We start from the raw sequence: 25,732 nt of genomic DNA on the forward strand, positions 1-25,732 counted from the left end.
CAGTCTAGATGCATCTTTGCAAGTTAGATGAGTTTCCTGGAGACATCAGATACTTGGCTTATATTTTTTTATCCATTGGGCCAGCCTATGTCTCTTGTCATTATTATTTTTTATTTTCTTTCAGCCTATGTTTCTTGAGTGGAGAGTTCAACCCAATCACATTTATTGAGAGAACTGATAGGTGGGGCAGATTTCTGTTCATCCTGTTGGGTATAACTTCATTGCTATGTTTTCTCTCTTGAGCCATTGTGGTATTTGGCCTTTGGTCTTTAGCTGTTGAGTAGTTTTACATTCATGAGTGTTTCTTGTTCTTGTCCATGTGAAACTCTCTTTTGAGTACTTCTTGGAGGGCTGGTCTTGTCTTGGTGAATTCCCTCAGTCTTTGGGTATCTGAGAATGTATTAATTTCTCCTTCATATACAAACCTTAGCTTTGCTGGGTACAAGATTCTAGGCTGGGCATTATTCTGTTTCAGAAGAGTGAGGATGGGTCCCCAGTCTCTTTTTGCTTGTAAAGTTTCAGTTGAGAAATCTGGTATTATTCAGATGAGCTTTTCTTTGTATGTTACTTGTTTCTTTCACCTTACAGCTCGAAGTAGCACCTCTTTAGTGGATATTTTGGTCAGTCTGATGACTGCATGACATGGTGTCTTCCTATTTGCAATGAATCTCCCAGGGATCCTTTGGGCTTCTTGTACCTGTATATCTAGATTTTTAGCAAGGCCTGGGAAATTTTCCTCAATTATGTCTTCAAATAGCTTATCCAACACTTGCGTATTTTCTTCTTCACCCTCAGGAATGCCCATAACTCTCACGTTAGGCTTCTTCACATAATTCCACATTTCTTGCAGACTCTGGTCTTTTCCCTTATTTCTTCACTCTATCTCTGTGACTGACTTATTTAATTGGAAGGTGTTATGTTCTATCTCTGAGATTCTTTCTTCTGTTTGATCTACCCTGCTCTGGAGGCTTTCCACTGTGTTTTGTAGTTCCCTAAATAAATTCATCATTTCCAGGAGTCCTGTTTGATTTTTCTTTAATATTTCAATTTCTTTAGTGAATTTTTCTTCCAAGTCCTGGATTTTTTTTTTTTTTTTTGGTGGTTCTTTTGTGTTGGTTATCCATTTTTTTCTTGCATATCATTCAGTTTTCTGATGATCCATGTTTGAAATTCTTCTTCTGTCATTTTGGTGTTCTGAGTTTGGTTAATGTCCATTGCTAGAGAGCAGGTGTTTCTCTTTGGGAGTGTGCTTTCCGTTTGATTCTTCATACTTCTGGAGTTCTTTCGCTGATTCCTTCCCATCTGGATCAGCTGCTGCTTCTTGCTTTTAGATTTTCTTTTGGACGATGACAAACCCTGGTTAGTCTCTGAGCCACTAGGTGGTGTTTGTCCGTGAGATTTGTCCACACCTATAGGATGAGTCAGTAGATACAGTAAAAGGAAGTGCAGAATGACCTCCCTATCAGTAGGTGGCGCTTGCTGGCAGGGGCAGGCTGCAGTGTTGTTTTGGGTCCTGTAACCCACTCTGCTTCCTCTGGAGAGACACTCTAGTGCCTTACGTGGTGGTTGGGGCCCTGGGACTTCCAGGTATGTCCTTATTCTGCACCTCAGTGGGGGCAGGTCAGGGAATGAGTCTGGGCAGAGCTGGGTTGGGTGAGCCTGCCTTCAAGCTCCACAAATGCTGTTAGCAGGGGTCAAAGGTCTGTTCTTTGCCTCTGGGGCAAAGGTGCCAGGGAGGGGCTGGAATGGCCCCTCTCAGCAGGAAAGTCTGTGTGTGGGGGATGGGGCTGCCTGAGATCTACAGTCTAGAGCAGGCCTTGCTCCTTTCCACCCTCCCCTATTCCACAGTTTCTCCAGGGCCTTTGTCAGCAGGCAAGACCTCAAGCCAGTGGATCTACCCTGGCTGTCATGCAGGCCAGGAGGGTCCTTGTCCAGGATCGCAGACTGGGCTGGGCACAGGGCCTTCCTGTGAGAGGAGGGTTGCCCCTCAAGCATGCTGATCTGCCCCTGAAGGCACACACACTCAGTAGGGTCGTTCACAAATAACCCTTCTGTGCCCCAGGGCAATGCAATTGAGGCCTGGGTGTACGGGATCTGGTCTGCAGGCCTGTCCCCTGAGCCCTGGAGATCAATCCTTTTCCCTTCCAGGGAGAGGAGTGCTGGTCTCAAGTCACCCATGGGGTGCCCAAGCTGGATCGGTGTCTCTCCACCTCAGGATTTGCCTCGCTCTCCTGGCGTCACCAGGCAAGCAGCACCTGGGAGGGCAGGTGGGTAGGGAGCTCACAATCTGAGTACCCCTCAGTCTGCTATAGGTTCCTAAAAGGAAAGGACCCGTTCCCTGCAGATGCCTCCTGGTGGTGGCTAAATTGTCTGTCTCAGCAGTGGGCAAAGGGGTAGGGAGAATGAAGCAATATGGTGCCTGCAGATTGGCTGGGGTCTGCAGACCGGGAGGTGCCCCGAGGGAGATGGGAGCCTGGTGCCCTGTCCGCAAGAGGCTCATTGCTCACTGGCGGTGGCTGTCTCTGGGCTGGTGTGGGCAGGTATCTCTGCTCAGGAGCCCACCCGCAGTCCAAAACACAAGGGAGGGGAAATGTAGCTGCTCCACCTACCCTTGTTGCTGGTCTCCAAGCCTCTCGGGGGCCCTTTCTCCTTCCAGTTCTCCGTAGCTTCTTCGTTTGGAGTCTCCTGTAGTTTCAGGCACTCTCCCTTTCAACTCTCCTCTGATGTATGTTCGTCTGCCTGACTATTTTTTTCACATTCTTCTAAAATCTGTCTTTCTTGCAGAGACACTCTGGCTGGCGGTTTTTCTCGTCTGCCATCTTGATTCTCTCTTCCCAGGTAATTTTTTATTGGATACAAGACATCATAAATTTTACCTTATGGGATGAAAGATATTTTTATTTCTATAAATATTCTTTAGCTTTGTTCTGGAATGCAGTTACATAACTTGGGAAACAGGATCATAGCTGTTTAGTCTAGGGTTAATTTTTCTCCACTATTAAGGAAAAACCCTCCTGATTACCCAATACTCTATGAAGTATGAGTTTTTCTACTCTGGCTGGTGGGAAAAAGAACTATTCCCACCCCTATGGGAGCCACAGGGTTTGTTACCTCTAATGTCCAGGTAGTTTCCACATATATGTAGACATTAATATGCAGCCAAATAATAGTAGCGGATCCTCTGAAGTTCTTTTTCTATGCAGCTTTCTTCTTTCTGATACTCTGCCTTATGAACTCAATTTGCCATAGTCTCCCTTGACTCCCAGTTCAATCTCCTCAATGTGGGGAGACCACTATGCTTTGCCTGAGTTCCCCTCCCTGTGCTAAAGCCTGGAAACTCTCTCTAGGCAATAAGCTGGGACAATTGTAGGGATCACTTCATTTGGTTCTTGTCTCTCAATGATCACTGTCTCCATTGTCTAATGTCCAGTGTCTTAAAAACCATTATTTAATATATTTTGTCTATATTTTTAGTTGTTTATGGAAGAAGGTTGAATCTAACCCCTGTTACTCTACCTTAGCCAGAAGCAGAAGTCTATGGTGGGTATTATTCTTGAGAGGCAAGTTGGAATAGCAGAAAGCACAAAGGATTTGGAGTCTAACATCCTGGATTCAAGCCCCAGCTCTATCATTTGCTAGTTGTTTGACCTAGGGCAAGCCACTTAACCTCTCTAACATCTTTGATGCTCGGTTTTCTCTTTGGTAAAATGTTTACCCTGCAAGCTTGTGCTGAGAATGAAATGATATAAATGCATGTGGAAATACCTAATAGCTCCTGAAACTTAAAAAGCACTTAAATTTTTTCCCATTTTTTGTTAAGAGACATAACTTGGGCAGTATAGCAGGCACAAAAAAAGTGGAGGTAGGGAGTTGAATCCTGGTTTTTCTGAATCCTAGTACTGTATCACCGTATTATAATCACACTACCTCTTTTTTTTTAAAGATCCTAAATAATATGTAATCTGAGTTACACATCACTGCCCATCATATTTAATTTTTTTCCAGAAAATATGGTTTGGAGTTGCCAAATATTTCTAGGAAGCAATTTTAGGGATTGAAATACCAAGTTCATGTATTTAAGTTTTACCAAAATCTGTGTGACAATATGACTGACACTCTTGAAGTTCTTCAAAGACCCCATAGTTTGGGGATACCTTTTCCATTCCTCCCAATCCTTGGTGTGCCATATAAGACTCATTCTTGATACCATTACCCACAGAGCCATCCTTAGCCAGAGGTAAGGTGGTAGATGGAGGAATGAAGCTCTTAAGAACAAGACTGATCCAACCTATAGAATAGTAAACCATTATAAGGGATGAGACTGTAATTCAAGTCTTTTGATGATTCACCTTGCTAAGAATGGGGAGAGATTTTGGGGTTATGTGGTCATTTGGAACTGCTACAGTTACTTCTGAAATACTGAACATGGAAAGGTATTTACAGTTGTCCACGCACTCTTCTCTCTTCCTTTTGTGAACTTAGGTTACCGCGTTCGCCTGGGCTCTAGTACTGACAAGAAGGACACAGGCCGGCTCCACGTTGATTTTGCACAGGCTCGAGATGACCTGTATGAGTGGGAGTGTAAACAGCGTATGCTAGCCAGAGAGGAGCGCCACCGTAGAAGGATGGAAGAAGAAAGATTGCGTCCACCATCCCCACCCCCAGTGGTCCACTATTCAGATCACGAATGCAGCATTGTTGCTGAAAAACTAAAAGGTGTGTAATGCAAGCTTCATGATTAAAAGAATGCTTTTCTTTAGGGGAGTTTAATAAACACAATTGTGTTGTTGGCAGTTACCCTTTGAATTTTCCACTAATGGATTCTAAGAATTTCTTGTCTTGGAGCCTTGCAGATAGAGAGGTATACCTAGTAACTAAAGAACCAGGAAATTTGTCCCTGTCACCTGTGTCTCTGCTCCTTCATTGTCTCAAGGGATAGCATTTTTTCTCTCCATACATCAGGTGACTAGGAAAAAAACAGGTTTTTCCCACTTTTCCACATCAGAGAATTTTAGGTGCGATCTATGACTTGGGACCTGTAAGCATCCCCTTTCATAGTAGACGCAAGTTAGTTTTGAATTCTAAGTCAAATGAGTGACTCAGGATGCTAGAACTTGATGTGACTCGGAAAAACTCTGGTAAAATCCCCTCTTTAAAGATGAGAAAATGGAGGTCGAGAAAGTACTCACAGTGTACATTCTTCTTAGATTACTCAACGACTTAGCTACTACCAACTACAAAAAGACTTTTTCATCACTTAACAAGGCCAATTTATTTCTAACAGCGACTATGGAAACTTTTAGACGTGGCTAAATCAGACTGCTTTCCCATCTGTTTTGATTCCTGTTCCCCTTGTTTGATTCCCAGAGCCATTTTGCTAATTTAACATTAATTGCCCTGCCTGATCTCCTGTCTTAGTAGCTCAAATCTAGTCTTTCTCATTTTCTGAGTATGGTTGATTTTATTGAATGAGTACTGGTGTCCCATTGATCTTATTGATGACACCAACCCTGCTGTAATGGTATGAATTTCCCCTGTTTCTTGTGCTCTCAGCTCAGCAAGATACTGCTAATTCTACTTTCCAAATAGGTCTCATTCATCTCATTCACCACACTTGTTTACACCACATAGCCTAAGGGATTCACACATTTAAGAAATGTTAAGAAATCTCTTCTGATCGATTTTGACTTCCTGCAAGGGAAAAGCGATAAACATAGAGTCCGGAATAAAGACAGAAATAATGGTACATTTTGAAAAACTCAAAAGGCTGAAAGCATTGGTAAAATGCCAGGTCCAAAATTCTTCCTATTCACACAACAACAAACAAATCATTTTAAGTTAAAAACAAAAATAAAAAACAACAAAAAATGAATTTGCTGGTTGTAGTATATGTCCCTCAAGAGAAGCAAAAACTAAGCATGAACATAAGTGTCTAAGTAATGAAATGAAAAATTGCTATGAAGGGGAGGCTAACCTCTTGTTATATGTCTGCACAAAAAAAAAAGACAAGAGGCAAGAAGTTCAAATTGTTGTGAGAGAAATTTCCACTTGATGTAAGGGTTTCTGGCCAGAGAGGGATACCCCTAGAATGGGGCTGCAGTAGGATGCTAATGGACTGTCCGTCTCAGGAGTCTTTAACAGCAGAATAATTGACTATCTTGGGGAGCTAGACTAGCAGCTTTGGAAGAGCTGTGCTACTATCTTAAGTAATCAGAGAATAACTCCTAACTAGCTGCAGAAATCTACTTGGTGGACGATTCCTCAGGCAAGAGAATAAGGACGTGTAGAAATATAGAAATGAAATGAATTGCATCAAAATAGATTATGACTGGGACTGAGTGGAAATCCTGGGGCTGTGGATTGGATGCAGGAGTGATACTGTGGAAGGTCAGAGATGTAACTGTTTATACCTAAAGAATTACTCACTTACCTCTTTCCTAAGGCCCGTCTAACACTCTAATTCCATGGGTCCAGGGTAAAGTTACTGTCAAATTCAAGTTAAACTCAGGACTCAAGTTTGCTTTTCCACATTAAAACACAGGATTATAGAATTCTAAAGTTTCCTCACTAATTCATCTCTCTCTCTCTCTCTCTCTCTCACACACACACTCACACACACACACACAGAGGTTAAGAAATTTGTGATTTGTGAGAACTATAATATCAGTATAGAAAAGGTTTTTTTAAAGGAAAGAAGAAACATTTCTTTTTTAGAACTCTTCATAGACCACAAACAATTCGATTACTTTTGAGCCTTTCATTCTTCCTGTCTGTCTGCCCGTCTGCTGCCTGTGTGTGCACATACGTGTATGTGGCTCCTTATCCTCAGCAATTCATTTACCACCACTGCCAAAAAGCCATGGTGTCCTCCTTGCCAGCATGTTGGGAAAATAGATTTTGGTTACCTTTGATGATTTGCTTTTTTTCAGATGATTCCAAATTCTCAGAAGCTGTGCAGACTTTGCTCACTTGGATAGAGCGAGGAGAGGTAAACCGTCGCAGTGCCAATAACTTCTATTCCATGATCCAGTCGGCCAACAGCCATGTCCGCCGCCTGGTGAATGAGAAAGCGGCCCACGAGAAAGACATGGAAGAAGCAAAGGAGAAGTTCAAGCAGGCCCTTTCTGGAATTCTGATTCAATGTGAGTGGAATTTAGAGTTCTTCTGGAAGTGTGAGAGGACATTTCACTTAAGTCACCACTTGCTCTACACAGGAGCCCAGAACCATAGAACCATCCTGTGTCAAGGGCCAAGGCTCCCTTCTTCATTACCCTCTGCTCTCCTTATATTGCCAAATGTCCAAGCAAGCTCCAGTTTCACAGGATACATGTGGGAACCTCCTATTTTCATTTATTCTGATATATCTACTTCAGCTCCTTAGAAACACAGATATTATACTTAGGCCACATCCTATAATTGTACAGCCCCAGGCCTCAGTGGAGGGTTGGATATTTTATTCCTGAAGTTAGGATGTAGCATTAGCAATATAAAGCTGCTTTTCTTCAGGTTTGTATTATTATCATCATGTAATATGTTTTCTATAAACTCTATTTTAGTGGTAAATATGTAATTTTATTTCCCAAGGTGACTGAATACAAAACAAATTTGCTACTTCTATATTTTGTACTTAGTTTTCTTTCTTCCACTACCTTTGATGGAGGTCATAGATACTTTGATGGGATGAGAAGCCACTGAAATGGCCATTTTCAAAAAGAAGTACCACTCCAAATCTATCCAGGTCTCTTAAGTGAGACAGGTCAAATAAAGTCCCAAGTAATGTTTTTTGTTCACCATATTATAAAATTATCCACTCATGTCTTTTCAGTAAGTAATTCCATTTATCTTAAGAATAAGGGTACAATTTTATGATTTTGCTTTTAAACAATTATGGTGTACTCTTGCCATACTTCTCATATTTGACTCATACATAATTGGTATTAAGGAGGAGTTGTTCCATTTGCCATTTGTATTTTGAAAGCATACATGGGCATAAAATCTAGGAGGTGAAAGCACATGTCTTCAGGATTTCAGAATAAGTAGAAAAAGAGAGCAGCAAGCATCATGGGAATATAAATCCTTAAATTACTAGAGGACAGGGTATAAACAGGGCCATAAAGAGAAAAATAACACCTCTGGATTTTCGGCCTGGAACACCCCACCAGGCAGGGGCTCCTGTCCTGCTTTTCTTTTCCCAAAAGAGTCATGTCTAAGCTTCCCCTCTCTTGAACTGATTAGGATAATGCCCCAGAATATTTTTATACATTTCCCCATTTGACATTTTAAGTGACTCTGGAAAATACTCTTTAGTACTATACTTACACAGTATTCTTCCATAAAACATATATTTCTCCAGTCAACAAGCATATCTAGGTAGACTTAAAAGAGATTCAATCCATCTTAGGTTTTGATAGATGCTTCTGGTTAAACATACCTCAGAATAGTAAAAGGATGAATTCTGTTGAAATGAAGCATCCAACTTTATTTCATAAGGCTTGTTTATGAAAGAAGCCAGTAGTAGAAAGTTGTTGGTACAGTTTGCCATTTGCTTCCATGCTGTGTGGGGTCAGTAGTACTAAACTAAACACAAGTACTAAACTAAAATTTACTACTAAAAATTTACACATTTACTACGACTCTTGCATCTCCTGACTGTGTGAATACACACTGCCTGTGTTAAAACTTTAGTCATCATTTTACCCCAAACCTTCTGGAGTTTCCTTTTTTCTTTCTGTATATTGACATCTCTTTGAGTCCCCAGTAAAATCACAGTACCCCCACACATGTAGCTTTTGCTAAGTACAACCACAGCCTAGTATAGTGTCATAACAAGAAGATACAACAAGCCTTATGCTTCTCTTTTATTTTATTTCTTTTCTCCTCTCTTTTGCCATCCCTGAATGATATCCTGGCCTGATACACCTGTTGATTCAATGCTGCAGTTGAGCAGATAGTGGCTGTGTACCATTCCGCCTCCAAACAGAAGGCATGGGACCACTTCACAAAAGCCCAGCGTAAAAACATCAGCGTTTGGTGCAAACAAGCTGAGGTTGGTAACTTTTTACTCTGGTAGCCCCTCAAGGGGACAGTTTTTCTTTAACAAGTTATTGATTTGGAGTTTAGCCAGAATTAAATAGTGCCAAGCTCCCATGGTCACAACAAGGCCCTAATGAAACACTAAGATGTGTTCTATAGCCTGTCACTGTGTCCAGACCACCTGCTGTCAAAAGGGTAAAAAATGTGCATGTGTAGAGTCTTGAATGCATTCTGCTGGATGGAAACCTTAGTAGTGGAAATGTAGCTGGGATAATTATAAGTTTACTTCTCTAAGCTCGCTAGTCTTGGGTACAACAATAATTACTGACCTGTGCTTCTAGTGTTAGTAATATTAGGGCTGTCTTACATTTATTAGAGTGTCTTGACAGTTGAGGCTAGAAGCTGCCTGGTGTTACATTGGAGCTTTGAAATTTCTGAGCTTCTTTTATCTAACCCATTTAGTCATCTTTATAAGTGGCAGCTTTACAGGTAACAGAAGACTCTGATTTCAGGTTAAGGTTGACACACCTTTCTGCTTGTACTCAAGTGACATTTATGTGATGTGATTAGGTTGCTATTATGAATCAGAGATTACAAACCAAAATGGGAGGTTTCACTGATCTGCCACTGGAAATGGTGTTACTACATGTGCCTCAAGTTCTTCTGTTCCTATGGGCAGCTTCCTTACCCAGCCCTAATATTTTCAATCTATATATGTAGGAACTTTTTCAACTACATTTCTGAGTCCTCTTTGCCAGTCTAGTAGCACTCCCATTATATCTATCAATGCAAGTTGTCATATTCCTTAACTTTTAAATAGCATTTATAAGTGAAGTATCCCAAGAATGGAAAAACAAGCATCACATGTACTCACCAGAAAATTGGTTTCCCTGATCATCACCTAAATGCACATTTGGGAATGATACCAATCAGATATCAGACTGAGGTGGGGGGTGGGGGGAGGGGATGGGTGTATGCCTACATGATGAGTGCGTTGCGCACCGTCTGGGGAATGGTCATGCTTGAAGGTGCTGACTCGGGGAGATGGGGGGATGCGAGGAGGGGATGGGTGTATACCTACATGATGAGCGCAATGCACACTGTCTGGGGAATGGACTCGCCTGGAGCTCTGACTCGGGGGGATAGGCGGTACATGGGCAACGTATGTAATCTGAACTTTTGTACCCCATAATAAGCTGAAATAAAAACAAAAAGAAATAAGCATTTATATGGTACTGCTTACAATGCAATTAAAATGAACTTTTAAAAGGGAAAAAAATAAATAGCATTTATAAGACGTTTATATTTATAAAGTACTTTCAACTGAGAGTGGGACATAGCTCATGACCTTCCTCTGGCTTTGCATTCCATAAACCTAAAAGAACCTTATATTGGTGTCTCTCTAAGTCATGCTTTGTTTATTTTTGTTTTTATTTTCGTTCTTGTTTTTTACCTCTGCAAACTGTCACTTGATAGCAGACAGCTCTGAGGAATGAAAGGAGGTATCCTGTGGGAAGTGAAGAAACTGTCCTCTTAAATTGTGGCTACCTCGTAGCACCCCACTGAAAATCAAAGCACCTCAAAAACTTAATCAACTAGACTGGTTCTTTCTTGACCTAGGCATCAAAGCTATGACTCATAAGTCAAGGGTTTCATCAGGGTGGAAGTTTCTAACATTTAACCTTTTTACCTGGTGCCTCTGGGAACAAGTCAGCCAGTGACCTCCTCAAGTCACAAAGTACCTGTTTCTTGTCTCATTTTCATCCTTCTATCAGCAGCCAACACTGTCTTAGTCTGCTGAGAGAGAGGGTATGGAGTAAGAAGAAAAAGTCCTGACCTTTGGGGAGCTTAAGTGCTAGCTTTGGTAGCATATGTCAGACAGATTAGTTTGCTAATGAGTCTTTTTCATTGCTTACCTTCCCTGATTTATGTGTGTGTGAGGCTCTGGCTAATACAATTGAAAAGGGTAGTAAGAGAAGGCTGAAGGTTTTCAAAGTATTAAAATCTCTTTCTCTTTTTGAGGGGATACTGTCATTTACTAAATGCTCCCCACAAGTTACATCAGTATGGTACCCCATAACCTCTGATGTTCTTTTTGCCTTTTATCCAATTCATGTGATATAGTATTGGGTATTTATTGATGACTAATGATAAGAGCCTGAGTTTCTTTGTAATTAAGAAGGATTGTCTAGTAGGTGGAGGGCTATGGGTTTGCCTGACTGACTGAGCGACTTAAGGGAAACATCGCCTTAGTTTTTCTTACCCTCATTTCATTATCAGCTAAATCAACTGGTAATTATTGTTCCTATAGTATTTTAAGGCATTTAGGTAAAATTTATCCATAGGTCTATTGTATTTCTAGGGATTTTTGAAGATGTGAAAGACTACTAGGTAAGCCATATCACGTAGTTGATTGAACTTTTTATGTTTCTAAGAAGAGATTATGCTTTCTGTTTGGAGGATCTGTCCTGTACTGTCAGTGGGGTGTTAAATTCTCCAGCTATTACAGTATTGTTATCTATCATTTGGTTTAGATCAAGTAGGGTTTGCTTTATGAATCTGGGTGCACCTAAGTTGGGTGCATATATATTAAGTATAGTCATGTCTTCTTGTTGAATTGTGCCTTTAACCAGTATATAGTAACCATCTTTGTCTTTTATTACTTTTGTTGGTTTGAAAACTAAGTTATTGGAAATTAAGACTGCAACACCAACTTTCTTTTGGCTACTATTTGCTTGAAATATCAATTTCCATCCTTTTATTTTCAGTCTAAATGCATCTTTGCATGTTAGGTGAGTTTCCTGAAGACAGCAGAAACTTGGTTTGTGTTTTTTTATCCATTGGGCCAGTCTATGTCTCTTGAGTGGGGAATTCAAGCCATTCACATTTATTGAGAGAACTGATAAGTGGGACAGATTTCTGTTCAGCTTGTTGGGTAGAACTTCATTGCTATGTTTTCTCTCTTGAGCCATTGTGGTAGCTGGAATTTGATCTTTAGCTCTTGAGTAGTTTTACATTCGTGGGTCTTTCTTGTGCTGATCCGTGTGTAACTCTCTTTTGAGTACTTCTTGGAGGGCTGGTCTTGTCTTGGTGAATTCCCTCAGTCCTTGTTTATCTGAGAATGTCTTAATTTCTCCTTCATATAGAAAACTTAGCTTACCTGGGTACAAGATTCTAGACTGGGCATTATTCTGTTTCAGAAGAGTGAGAATGGGGCCCCAACCTCTTCTTGCTTGTAAGGTTTCAGTTGAGAAATCTGGCGTAATTCTGATGGGCTTTCCTTTGTATGTTACTTGTTTCTTTCTCCCTATAGCTTGGAGAAGGGACTCTTTAGTGGATATTTTGGTCAGCCTGATGACTATGTGGCGTGGTGTTTTCCTATTTGCTATGAATCTCCCAGGGGTCCTTTGAGCTTCTTGAACCTGTATGTCTAGAGTTTTAGCAAGGCCTGGAAAATTTTCCTCAATTATGTCTTCAAATAGCTTGTCCAACCCTTGCTTATTATCTTCTTCACCCTCAGGAATGCCAATAACTCTCACGTTAGGTTTCTTCACATAATCCTACATTTCTTGAAGACTCTGATCATTTCTCTTATTTCTTTGTTCTATCTCTGTGACTGACTTATTTAGTTGGAAAGAGTTATCTTCAATCTCTGAGATTCTTTCCTCTGTTTGATCTACCCTGCTCTTGAGACTTTCCACAGTGTTCTGTAGCTCTCTGAGTAAATTCTTCATTTCTAGGAGTTTAGTTTGGTTTTTCTTCAATATTTCAATTTCTTTAGTGAATTTTTCTTCCAAATCCTGTAATTTTTTTTTTGTGGTTTCTTTGTGTTGGTTATCCATTGTTTCTTGTATATTATTCAGCTTGTTTATAATCCATAATTGAAATTCCTCCTGTAACATGTTGGTATTTTGAGTCTGGTTTGTGTCAATGGGTTGAGAGCCGGTATTTCTCTTTGGGGGTGAGATTTCCATTTGATTCTTTGTGCTCCCTGTGTTTTTTCGCTGGACCCTTCCCAGCTAGATCTATCGTTAGATCTTTTCTTACAGTTTTAGTCTGGTTAACAGCACACTTTGTACTCTGTTCTTAGACTGTGAAGCAGTCTAGGTATGTTGCTTCCTTTTTCAAGAGGGGGAGACTGTTGTGTATTGTTTAGAGTTTTTCTGCCTCAGTTGGGGGGCTGCTTCTGGTGGGTCCAGCCCTAGAGGATTGGAGTGACCCAAGACCGCATTGGCGAGTTAAGTCACTGTGTTGTGGTCTTTCAGTAAGCAGGCAGGGTCCACACTAGTTGCAGGCAGAAATTCTCTCTGGGTTTTTTTTCCCCCCTTTGGTTCTTCCTCTATAGGGGTGGTTTCTGTCTCTTTCTGCAGGAAAGATACTAGCTACGGGGAGTGGACGGTGCCCTCGCTCACTCAGCACCCCAGCTGCTGCAGCTCCCATGGGCAAAAGTCTGCCCTGGCCCAATGTCCCCAGGGACCAGGCTCCACACTCTCGCATCTGGAGAAGTACTCAGTGTTTACACAAGGGTGGGGCCACTATAGAGGGTCCACGGACCAGGGGAGGGAGCCGCCCAGGGAGCCTCTTGGCACCCTATGGCTCTGCAGCGGCTAGGCTGTGGGCCCCAAGATGGCGACCATGTGCCCTCAGATAGCCGACACTGGGGGTGACTGCTCATGGTCCGGCAGGCACCAGAGCCAGGGGCCTGGAGAGTTCCGAAGCCCACTGTGGCTCCCCAGCTAGAAGGCAAAAAAAAAAAAAAAAAAAAAAGCAAAGCAAAGCAAAGCAATGCAAAGCAAAAAAAGAAAAAAGAAAAGAAGAAAAAAAATAAAAAATTTTAAAAAATCAAATCTGTAGTTCGGCGCTTCTATACTTCTTTACACCTTAGTGCAGTTCTGTCCCTCCTCACCAAGCCCGGCCCCGGCTGAGATCCCCCAGGGACCAAGCTGTTTTCCCAATAGTGTCTCCTGTCCACTGTGTTTATGCAAAACCCGTGCTCTTGGCGTGGGTTCACGGACTAGTGGAGCGAGCTGCCCAGGGAGCTGCTCGGCACCCTATGGCTCCACAGCGGCTATGCTGTGGATTTCAAGATGGCGCCTGCACACCCCCAGAATGCCGGCATTGGGGGGAGTTAACGTTCCGGGTTCAGCAAACACCAGAGCCAAGGGCCTGGCGAGCAAGCCCACCGGGGCTGTCTGGCTAGGGAACCGCCAAAAAAAAGCAGAAAAATACAAAAAAATAAAATCTATAGTTTGGTGACCCTATGCTTTTTTACGCCTTAGCACAGCTCCGTCCCTCCTCGCCGAGCGCGGCCCTGGCTGAGATCCCCCTGGGTCCAAGCTGTTTTCCCGGTAATGTCTCCTGTCCACCATGTTTATGTAAAGCCCGCACTCTTGGCGTGGGTTCAGGGACTAGTGAAGGAGCTGCTGGGCATCCTATGGCTCCACAGCGGCTACGCTGTGGATTTCAAGATGGTGCCCGCACACCTGCAGAACGTCGGCACTGGTGGGAATTAACGTTCCGGGTTCGGCAAACACCAGAGCCGGGGGCCTGGTGAGCAAAGACGCTCACCGGGGGTCCCCGGCTGGAGAACCGCCGAAAAAAAAGCAAGGAAATACAAAGAAATCTGTTGTTCGGGGACCCTTTGCAGCTTTCCGCCTTGGCGCAGCTCCGTCCCTCCTCACCAAGCGCAGTCTCAGCTGAGATCCCCCTAGGGTCTAAGCTTTTTTCCCGAAAATGCCTCCTGTCCACAAAGCCCCACGTCTCCCTCGGTGATTCTGCACTGGCTTCAGGTAGGTCTCTAGTTAAGTGGGTGTGGAGGTCAGTGGGGAGAACAAGCCACTTTCCTAAGAGGCTGCCCCCGCCCCACTCGATGGTGAGGCGGGTGTAGCCGTCCCGCACTCCGCTGTCTATTGTCCGTCCGGGACTCTCCAGAATTTCACGGACATATTTCCCGTTCACCTCAGGCTTTTCTTGCTCTGTGTGTCCCACTTGATTCTCTGTGGATTCACACCGCTGTTCTTTTGGGGGAGTGGTCCTCTAGCATTGTGGTAGGTCCAGATCCATGCCTTCCTCTCCGGGAGCACGAATCCAGGTGGTCAGCACCACTCCACTATCACTGCTCCTCCTGGATTCTGTTTTGTTCCTCCAAAGGATGTTGACTTTGTTTTATTTTAATGGTCAATTTACTTGGTTATATACAAGCTGGAAATTCTGTCTCTTGAATGGCATCTCAAATCTCAGTTCAGTTCTATTAGCCTTAGCTGTACTATTTGGGCTCTTCCTTGTGTTTTGTGGGTCAGAGGTCATGTGGAAATTCGAACAGTTCTTATATACAGAATTTGAAGTGCTCTCTCTTGCTCTCGTCTCTCTCTCTCTCTCTCTCTCTCTCTCTCTTTCTGGTTGTCTCCTTTCTGGGATCCCCGCCTCACTTTCCAGTAGCTGTAGTTGCCCTGAATTCTCTCCTGAAGTTCTTTCATCGATAAAGACTAGGGATTTTCTATCAGAAATTTAGCCTCCCTGTGATGTCCTAACTCTGATCTTCCCTCAGACTAAAAGGCCCTTTAAAAACTGAGAGACTCACCCTATGCTGTTCCCTTTTGCCAGGTGTCAGCTCCTTTTCAGAACATGCCTGCTTTTCTTCACTCTCCGGTGTCATCATGTAGTTATGGGTTTTGTTTTGTGTTGTCCAAAGACGATAGTTATTACCCATGGGAGGGTTAGCCTAGTAGAAGTTTACTCCTGACAGCTCATTTTTGCTATAACTTCTAAAACTGGAAAAAATCAATAAAGAGTTCTGCTGAGTAAAACTATAAGAGGAGAGGGAAGAGGATGGCAAGCAGCAAAATTAAAGGGTCCAACATGGGAAGGTAAAAATGGCAGAACCCTTAAGGGACAGTCCAGAAATCCACATGAGTAAGAGATAAAGGGTCATTCATAGCCAAAAGTGCTATCCAATATGAGAAGGATATAAGAATCATAGACTGCTAGGACTCTGGGTCTGGAAAGAAAGCAAGACATAGTTTAACCAAGTCTGTTTTGTCTTGTGAGATGGAAACAGTCTGTCTCAGTCCATTTGTGTTGCTATACCTGAGGCTGGGTAATTTAGAAGGAAAAGAGGTTTATTTGGCTCAACGTTCTGCAAGCTGTACAAGAAGCATGACGCCAGCATCTGCTCCTGGTGAGGGCCTCAGGAAGCCTCCACTTATGGCATATGGCAAAGGGGAGCAGGCATCCCATGGTGAGAGGAAGGAAGCAAGAGAGAGAGAGGGAGGTGTCAGGCTCTTTTCAACAAGCAGTTCTCACAGGAACTGAGAACTCACTGATTACCATTACCATGTAGACAGCACCAAGCCATTCATATGGATTGGCCCTTGTGATCCAAACACCTCCCACTAGGCTCCACCTCCAACATTGGAGGTCAAATTTCAACATGAGATTTAGAGGGAACAAATATCCAAACTACATCACAGTTTCACTATGTGTCTGCCTTTGCCTTGAGAGTACTCTGAGGTTTTTCTCCTAATATGTTAAAAAAAAAAAAAAAAAAGCTGCTTTATCTTATCCTTACCTCTGATCATGCCCTCAGCATTCTCAAGGCTTTCCCACCTAAAAAGCATATCTTTTAACCTTAGGAAATTCGCAACATTCATAATGATGAATTGATGGGAATTAGGCGAGAAGAAGAAATGGAAATGTCTGATGATGAAATAGAAGAAACAACAGAAACAAAAGAAACTGAGGAATCAGGTAAAGATAATTCTGTTTTGTTTTATTTAACAAACATATGTTTGCAAGGATGATATTTTCAAACCTTTCATACCCAGTGAGGGTAAGGTCTGACTATCAACCCATTAGCCTAGACACCAGCTAGAAATAATTGGTGAGGCCATCTAAGTGTACACTGGCTGAATATCAACCCTGTGGCTACAGGATTTTCTGTCTTCATTTATCTCCATATTCCATTGAGATGCCTAATTAAAAGTGGACTTTCTTTTCCAAGAAGTGCTGAGCATTTAGGCAGCATTGTTCTGTATTTGGTTTGGATTTATTAATAATATGTTCTTCAATACGACATCTCTATGGTTCTCCTGGAGAGAGTTGGAACCCATTATATTAAGTGAAGTATCCCAAGAATGGAAAAACAAGCATCACATGTACTCACCAGAAAATTGGTTTCCCTGATCATCACCTAAATACAAATCTGGGAACGACACCAATTGGACATCAGACTGAGGTGGGGGGTGGGGGAGGGGATGGGGGTATGCCTACACAATGAGTGCATTGCGCACCGTTTGGGGAGTGGTAACACTTGAAGGTGCTGACTCGGGAAAGGGGGGGTGGGGAAAAAATATGAAACTATTGTTTTTAACTTGCACTGTTCACTTAATAATTTATCATGAATATTTCCCATATTAAAAAAAATAAAAAATAAAAAAAATAAAAAATAAAATAATAATATGTTCTTCAGTGGAAACCATAAGACAGCATATGCATAAATAGGCAACTAGCCAACCTTTCAGGAAAGATAGGAAAGATCTCTACATCACTTATACCTTACACCAAAATTAACAACAGGTGGATTTAAATATTAACAAAATCTATATAGCAAAGGAAAATATGGAAAGTATAGAAGATGGTTATGTAATTTGGGGTGAAGTTCTCCAAAGATAGAACTCATAAAAGATTTTTCACAAATGTATCTACATAAAAGTTAAATATTTCTGTAAAAAAATTCACAAAGTTAAAAGAGAATTTACAAACCAAGGGGAAATATTGCAACATATAACAGTCTACCTATCTTCTGCCTTCCATTGTGGTTACTTGGGCATATACTGGGAATCAAACAGGAGTCCACAAACACTTGTCTGGTAAAGGCTTTTGCTCTTTTTGCTCTCATATAGTCTGGACCTCACTATGAGACAGAGGGCATGATGTAGGTCCCCAGCGGGACCCATAGGGCAAACTTTTTGAACAGTAGGACAACAACCTACCCTACAATTTCATAATAAACTATCTTGGATGGGAGATTACCATGGGGAAGAATAAAATATCAGCCAGAAGACTAGTCCTTTCAGGCAAACCATTCCAGACAATCATAGGAGTTAGATTGTGGGAAGGTACAGTAGAAAAAGCAGTGGATCTAAAGTTGAAATACCTGAGTTCTAAACCCAGCTCTGTCCTTCTTGACCTAGAGGAACTTTTTCCCCTCTGAGCCTCAGCTTCCACACTTGTAAAAAGTACATTATAAAAACCATCTAATAGGGATTTTGTGATGGTTAAGTGAGTTCATCCATTCATTTAATAACTATTACATGTCAAGCACTGTGCTAGACATTCGAAATATAGTGGTACAATATCCCTGCTGTGTGTGTGTGTGCATGTGTGTGTATGAGAGAGAGAGAGAGAAAGAAAGAGGGAGGGAGGGGAGGGAAGGAGGGAGAGAGATAGAGAGAAAGAAAGAGAGATGTTATAATTTGAATCTGAATTTCCTGGTTCCAGTACTTATATATTGAAGTCAGCAGCTCTGTAGCCACTTCAGTGGTCTTAGAATCTCCATGTAATAAACAGAAACTCTCACAGAAAGAAAACCACCAACTCAGACTTTTTGAAAGACATTCATTAGCTGTCACATCTGAATTTCCTCTGTGTTTGCCATATGTTAGATCTTTAAACATACAAACTGCTATCTATGTTGAATAAACCCTTTTTAATCAGTAGTTAGCATTTTCAGAATAGTGAATTAATTACTGCAAATAAATACTATAAACTGATAGCCAAAATAAACAAAAGAATTTAATAAGAATTGCATTATTCAGATTATTTAAGTGCTTAGCCAGGGTGTTTTATAGCTGATTAATCTTTGACTTATATGATTGTCTCCACCTTAGTATCTACAGTATTGTATACAGCATTTATCCAGTGTTGCCATGAAATAAATGCAACCATAAGTTTCAGCATCCACTTGATAAATTGCTGAGTTTGAAAAGTTATTGAGGCAGGAAAGGGGTGTATGGAAGATTCAGATTGAATGCACTTACTAGGATTATATAATTGCATTTTGCTTCTGTATCTCTTTTGAGTTAAAAGCTATATTGGCTACTGCACAGAATCTTATTCGTTTAGAGACTGGAAACTCCCTGACAGATCATCTTATAGCTATTTTCTTTCCTGTTCCACATGCCAGGATGCTGCTTTGTCAAATAAAGCTATCTACAATAGACTTAATGGAACTTACCAAATAGCTTTTCTCCCAGAAGGTTTCAATTCATTTTAATTCAAGGACTTTTGTGCATTTTTCTTCCCCTCGATCGTATCTAATTCTGTTATCTCACTTCTGTAGTACTCAACTGCAGAAATCCTGCTCAGTGTGAGCCAGTGAGAAAGGGTCCTCGGTTTTTATCTAAATCAACTACATGTTTTAGCTATCACATGGTTCCAATTAAAAGCTTAAGCAACTAGATCTCAGACTTGTTGTTTTTTTCTCCTTCCATGCTACCAAACTTGAATTTCAGGAAGCTATGGCATGCTTCTGGTTAAATTTTACTTCCCAAAGAAAGTAAAACCAGCCTAGCAGTCTCAGTTACCTTTCCTTAGAGTGCTACAAAATTTCTGTTCTTCGAGAGACTCTATATTAGTCAGCCCATATTTGTGATGCATTACTTGAAATACCTTGCCATGGAAGAAAGGACTGCTGTGTTCAAAGAAATGTATTGAAGAGGGAGAATCACATCAAAGCAAATCATGATCATGTGAAATTATTTCATTCTATTGTTAGATATGATGGAAGGTACGTGTACCCAGTAAACATAAGAACAGCTAGCTGTTCCCTTTTCAGCATCTATCTTCTGCCCTCTTCACTTAGACTAGTGGTTGTCAGACTTCGTATACGTAAGAATCATTTTAATTACCTTTAAAAATTCAGATTTCTGGGCTGCAGAGTCTGATCCAATAGGTCTGTAATGAGGTTTAATAATCTGCATTTTATCAGGCATCTTAAATGATTAAGATACTGGTGGTCCAGGGAGCACATTTGGGAAACTTACTTAAACGAATAATGCTCCTTCATTTTTCTGGCCAAAAATTTCTCTTCCTTTTGTATCCATTCTCCTTATTCCTCTTCTCCCCTCCACCTCCCATTATTCCCACTTTAAAAGTTTGATCAACTAATTAACAAGTGCTATGCCCTATAAGCTGATGGAAATAAAGATGTAAATATTTGTAAATCCCCATAAAATATAAGAAATGCCACTTGGTGGTAACATGGAAGGTACTGATTAGAATTCAGCAAGGGCAAGAGATATCAGTATGGGCCAAAGTAGTCACAGTCAGTGAAAATTTATAATGGCCTTGAAAGATGAACAGGTTTGGATGAAAGGAAAGAAGGTAAGAAAGTATCTTGATGGGGGGAAGAGCAGAAGAAGCAGGGCTCAAAGAGGGAAATAAGCATGATGTCTATAGGGGGATAGAAGATTGAATGGGTGAGATGGGTCCAAATTATGGGGGACCATGAATGCCAAACTTAGATTTAGCATAGTAGGCAATATGGCACTATGAGCAAATCTTGACCATAGCACTAATATGATGAAAGCAAAATAAATTATATGTTTTAGGAGATAATTTTGGATAAAGAGATACCAGCCAGAGACTTTTATAGGAATTGAGATATGAAATGATGAAGGGTAGGGCTAGAGTGAAGGCAACAGGAACTAAGATAAAAATGGTGGAAGCAAAAGAGGCAATGGAGTATATGAGATTAAAGATGTTAGGAGTCATTTTAGAGGAACAAACTAAAGTCTTTAGCTGCAGATTGGATATAGATGAAGAAAAGGAAAGAGCCCAAAATGAGTGTAGCTTTTCTAGTCTGGGAGATTGGAGGATTGGTGGATGTATAGTTCACTAGGGCTGCCGTAACAAAGTACCCCAGACTGGGTGGCTTAAACAACAGAAATTTATTGTCTCACAGTTCTGGAAGCTAGAAGTCTGAGATAAGATGTCAGTAGGATTGGTTCCTTCTGAGGGCTTTGAAGAAGAATTTGTTCCTTTACTCTCTCCTAGTTTCTGGTTGTTTGCCAGCAATCTTTGGGGTTCCTTGGCTTGCAGATGTATCATCCCAATCTCTGCCTTCATGTTCACCTGATATTTTCCCTCTGTGCATGTCTGTCTCTGTGTCCAAATTTCCCCTTCCTATAAGGACACCAATCATATTGGGTTAGGCCCCATCCTAATGACCTCATTGTAACAAGATCTGTAAAGACCCTGTTTCTAAATAAGGTCATATTCTTAGAGCTTCAACATATCTTTTGTAGGGGGACACATAGCCATAACAGTAGAACTTACAGAAATAGATTGATGAATGGGACTGATTTACAGAACATGATGAGATCAGCTTCAGGGAGTAGGTAGTTAGGAAATAGATAGGGTTTGTATTGAAGTCATAGTTGAAGAAAGTAGAAGGAATAGAAAATGTTAGTGTAGAGCTGTTGTCTGAAGTGCTGAGAATATTAATAAATGGGTATGAAAGACAAGTGAACCAAAGAAGGGCAAAGGACTGAATACAGAACTTTGGGGTGGTGGGGGGCTATCCACAGTAAGGGAGAAGGAAAGAAAGAGGAGCTTGCAGAGAAGTTTGAAAAAGAGCAGTTCTGAGAGAATGGAAGAAAACTATAAAAGAATTGGGTTGTGGAAACCAAGAAAAGCTTCTATGGGAGTAGGGAGTAATCAACATTATCAGATGTCACAAAGAAGATAAGAATTGAAAAAAACAGTATTGGGCAAGAGCTTTTTTAGTAGAGTGATAGAGGTACGGGCCAGAATATATGACGTTAGTAAGAGAGAAAGTAGACAAAGACCACAGATCAAGAAGTTTGGGTACTAAGCAAAAGGAAACACAGGTGTTATAAATGGCAACTAGAATTGGTAACAGAGTTAAAGTAAAGTTGTTTTTCATTGTTCAGCAAAAAGGAAGGAGGCCATTCAGAGTGTGAGATTGAAGATACTAGAGAATGAAAGAGTAGTAATTATGAAGTAGAATCCTGGAAAAGAAGAATGGGAAGTGATCCAAATTCAGGTGGAGTTCCTTTTAGAAAGGAGAGAACCCTCTTTCTCTGAGATAAGGGAGGAGAAGCTGAAAGTACAAAATATATATGGCCCAGACTTCTCCACATAGTAAGAGATTGCACACCCACTGAGTCCATAAATGATTAGGAAATGAGACTATGAGGAGAGATGAACAGATCTGGAATGAATATTATGGGCAGTATGGAAGGAAGAACTTAGTGCAAGGTGAGAGACCTATCAGCAAGGGCCAACATGAGTCTGTACTGATGTATCTACATAGCTATTCAACTCCCTATAAGAGTTCTCTGTGGCCCAGGATAAGGAACAGAGCAAGTTGAGTCAACTGATTATGAGTTGGGGATTGGCACGATAAGCCTAGCCAACAAGTTTTCAGGAAGCTGAAGGAATATGTGGTACTGAGGAGTTTGCAGTGGAATCTATTTAGCTAGAAAGCAATTAATGGACTGGGTGAAGTTGGCCACTCCATAAGATGAAAGGTCTCCTCAAGGAAAGAGAGCAGTCTTGGGGTGATAAGGGGCAGTGAGAAAACTGTCAGATAAAGATTCTGTGTTTGAGAGGGAAATTTAGAGATCTCAGTGGGCAAACAATGAGGTCCCAGGTGAATCCATGCTGACAGAAACCCAACTGGAATGGAGATAATGACCCATAAGAGGCAAGGAAAGCAAGGTATTGTGAGGTCAAGGAACCCATTTGAGATTTTGCCTGAACTGGCCTGCATCCACCCTAATGGGTCGTATTTATATCATCTCCCTCTCATACTTCCCACTCTTTTTTCTTTTTGGATTTTTCCCTTTATGAATCACCCCAGCTCAAACTTTCTTCATGAGCCTTGAAAGGAATGTTGTACATTCTTCTTTCTACAATTTTGTAACATTTTTAGTATCTCCTGTAATGGACCTTTAAGTGGGTGGCTGACTTCCTGAATTTACTTCTATTAATTTTTTTTTGTTTTCTTTGTACTATTGAACAGACCTAGGCATTAATTTTTTTAATGGCACAAAATCCTTTTTGATCTTTTCTTGTACAGAAATGTGTCTGGGATTTTGCTCTTAGCGACTCCTCTAAAAGGAAGAGTTCACAGCTGCCTTCATACTTTCATATTGTCATGATGAACTGGCAGCTTTTAGATCTGAGGAGCAATCCCCATAAATAGAAATATTTTTCCCACATAGGAAATAGTCAAAACAGAGAAGCTGAGAACTAATGATGGCAGGATATGAATACATTCACTGTACTATGCTCTTTAGTATCAGGACTGATGGATTCACCTACTCAAACATACTATTAAAAGGTAATATTGAACTTTTCAATGTTCTGGCAATGTACAAAGAATTCTAACTTCAGAAATGGACCCAATTAATATTAAGTCTGTGAAAGGAAAGACTTGGTGTCCTCATTAAAATGACAAAAACCCTCATTTCAGAGAGTGGGAAATACATTTTGTAGGTAAGGTCCCCTCAGTAGCATTACAGACGATCACATTTTCTTTTGCTTGGTGACAGGTCCAAACTGAGAAGATTATTATCTGTTCCACTTGGCTGCAGGTATCCATTGCTGCTCATCAGCATGCCCTTTACCCCAGGACAGAAGCAGTCTCTCTCCTTCTCATTTTCTCAGAGGGAAAATATTTTCACATTTAAACTGGAGAATATGCCTCTAATCATTTTCCTAGATCTCTGCCCTTTTCTCTTCCATGTAGCTCCACATGACATGTAGAGCACGAGCATAATTACTAGCCTGCAGTATAAGAAGAAACAAAGAAAATGAAATATCATTATGTGTACTGCCAGAGGAAAAAAACATGCAAACCAAAGCAGTAATAAATAACTGTCCATCTGTAGAGGAGTCACTTAATTTACAGAGTAACCTGTGTGCCATTCCGCCAAATTCCAGCTCAAGATGCTGTCTTTGGTACTGACCCAGCAAGCAAACCAAATATTTTTTCCTCTGTTTGGCAGATAGTTAATGTCCCTTTTTCTATACAGTTTCATATATACAATTATCTTCACTCGTAGCATCTCCTTTTGGTGTTGTGCTTGTTAGGAACACTGCCTGTCTGATGAAAAATATCCCAGCCACTGGAAGAGATGACAAGGATAGATATTATTTGGAGTGCTGGGAATCCAAGTCTCTGTGTAATGGCTTTCTCTTCAAAGACATAACATATGTGTGATTACAGTAAGAATTAAAATCAGTAATAAAACCAAACATAAAATGAATGTGTTGTTCCAAAGGTCTTTTATGAGTTTTTAAAACTAAAACGCAAGATTTAAAACTGCCATATCAGGATCATTGCATGGCCATCCACAGAAAACAAATGTGGACCACAGAGAACATCTCAATATTATCAGCAGATATTTCTAATCAGAACCCTTCCTATGGTATTGCCACTCTCTACTTTCAGTAGACAATCTGATCATAGTAGCCTTGAATAGTATCTAATAGTTTTAGGAAAACCCTAATGTTCAAGGCATTTGAATTAAACCCAGAACCTCCCTAAAGGCAGATTCCTTTCAGAAATAGGTAATGTTTTCACCATCAGAATATGGTTTTCTTTTATATATTTGTCTTAGTCTGTTTTGTGTTGTTATAAAGGAATACCTGAGGCTGGATAATTTATAAAGAAAAAAGGTTTATTTGACTCAGAATTCTGAAGGCTGAAAAGTTCAAGATCAGGTAGCTGCATCTGGTGACAACCTTAGGCTGCTTCCACTCATGGCAGAAGGCAAAGGGGAGCTAGCATGTGCAGAGATCACGTGGTGAGAGAGGAAGCAAGAGAGACAAGGGAAAAGTGTCAGACTCTTTTTAACAACCGGCTCTTACAGGAACTAACAGAGTGAGAACTAACCCCCCCCCCACACACACACACACACACACACACACCAAGGAGGACATTAATCTATTCATTAGAGATCCAGCCCCATGACCCAAACACCTCCCGTGAGGATCAACACCACCACATCAGGGATCAAATTTCAATATGAGTTGTGGTAGGGATAAATAAACCATAACCAAACCATAGCAGTATTTCATCTTTGTAATGTACAAGTGTATTCCGTTCATTATGTAGAGAATGAATCCTGTCTTTTAAATCCTTTTAGAAAACTCTTCTTCCACTATTTATAGATAATAATTTTGATGTTTTGACTTCCATTACTTTACTTGCTTCCATCCGAAGTTCCTTCCCATAGGTAACTGGGAAAATTCATATCTTTATCAAATTGCCTTTTAACTTTCTATATATTTAATATATAGATTTATAATTTTGATCCATTTTGATAATGTCTCTTTTTCTGGGCTTTTTGTTTCATTACTAGTGAAAAAGGAATAAACTATAAATGTTTCCATTAATTTGGCATATAAACAATAGAGATTAGTAGAATCACATTTTTTTTTTTTACCATAGTCATAAACCTGGAACATAGAAGGTATTCAGTGAATGTTTGTTGAATGAATGAAAAACCTCTGATTAAATATTTTGAAATAGGTTTTATGATTTTCAACCTTGAAAAGTATGCCCCAAACCATGAATAAATTTAACTTAGGTTTCCCTATATGTCTTCATTTTTTTAAATTAATAATCTTCATTTTTTAGAATAGTTCACAGCAAAATTGAACAGAA

General features: G+C 40.7%; 1 protein-coding gene across 1 annotated transcript in view; it reads left to right on the top strand.

The window, feature by feature from the left end:
* The window catches only part of ENOX2 (ecto-NOX disulfide-thiol exchanger 2), a 78,591-nt gene that overhangs the window by 31,968 nt on the left and 20,891 nt on the right, over positions 1–25,732 (top strand). Inside the window, exons 4-7 of the mRNA XM_069463270.1 lie at positions 4,483–4,716; positions 6,930–7,142; positions 8,940–9,046; positions 16,665–16,779. Of these exons, the coding sequence (XP_069319371.1) occupies positions 4,483–4,716; positions 6,930–7,142; positions 8,940–9,046; positions 16,665–16,779 (669 nt within the window). The remainder of the gene's footprint in view (positions 1–4,482; positions 4,717–6,929; positions 7,143–8,939; positions 9,047–16,664; positions 16,780–25,732) is intronic.

Source organism: Eulemur rufifrons, chromosome 30 (assembly GCF_041146395.1).
Source record: "Eulemur rufifrons isolate Redbay chromosome 30, OSU_ERuf_1, whole genome shotgun sequence".
In the NCBI taxonomy this organism is placed as follows: Eukaryota; Metazoa; Chordata; class Mammalia; order Primates; family Lemuridae; genus Eulemur; species Eulemur rufifrons.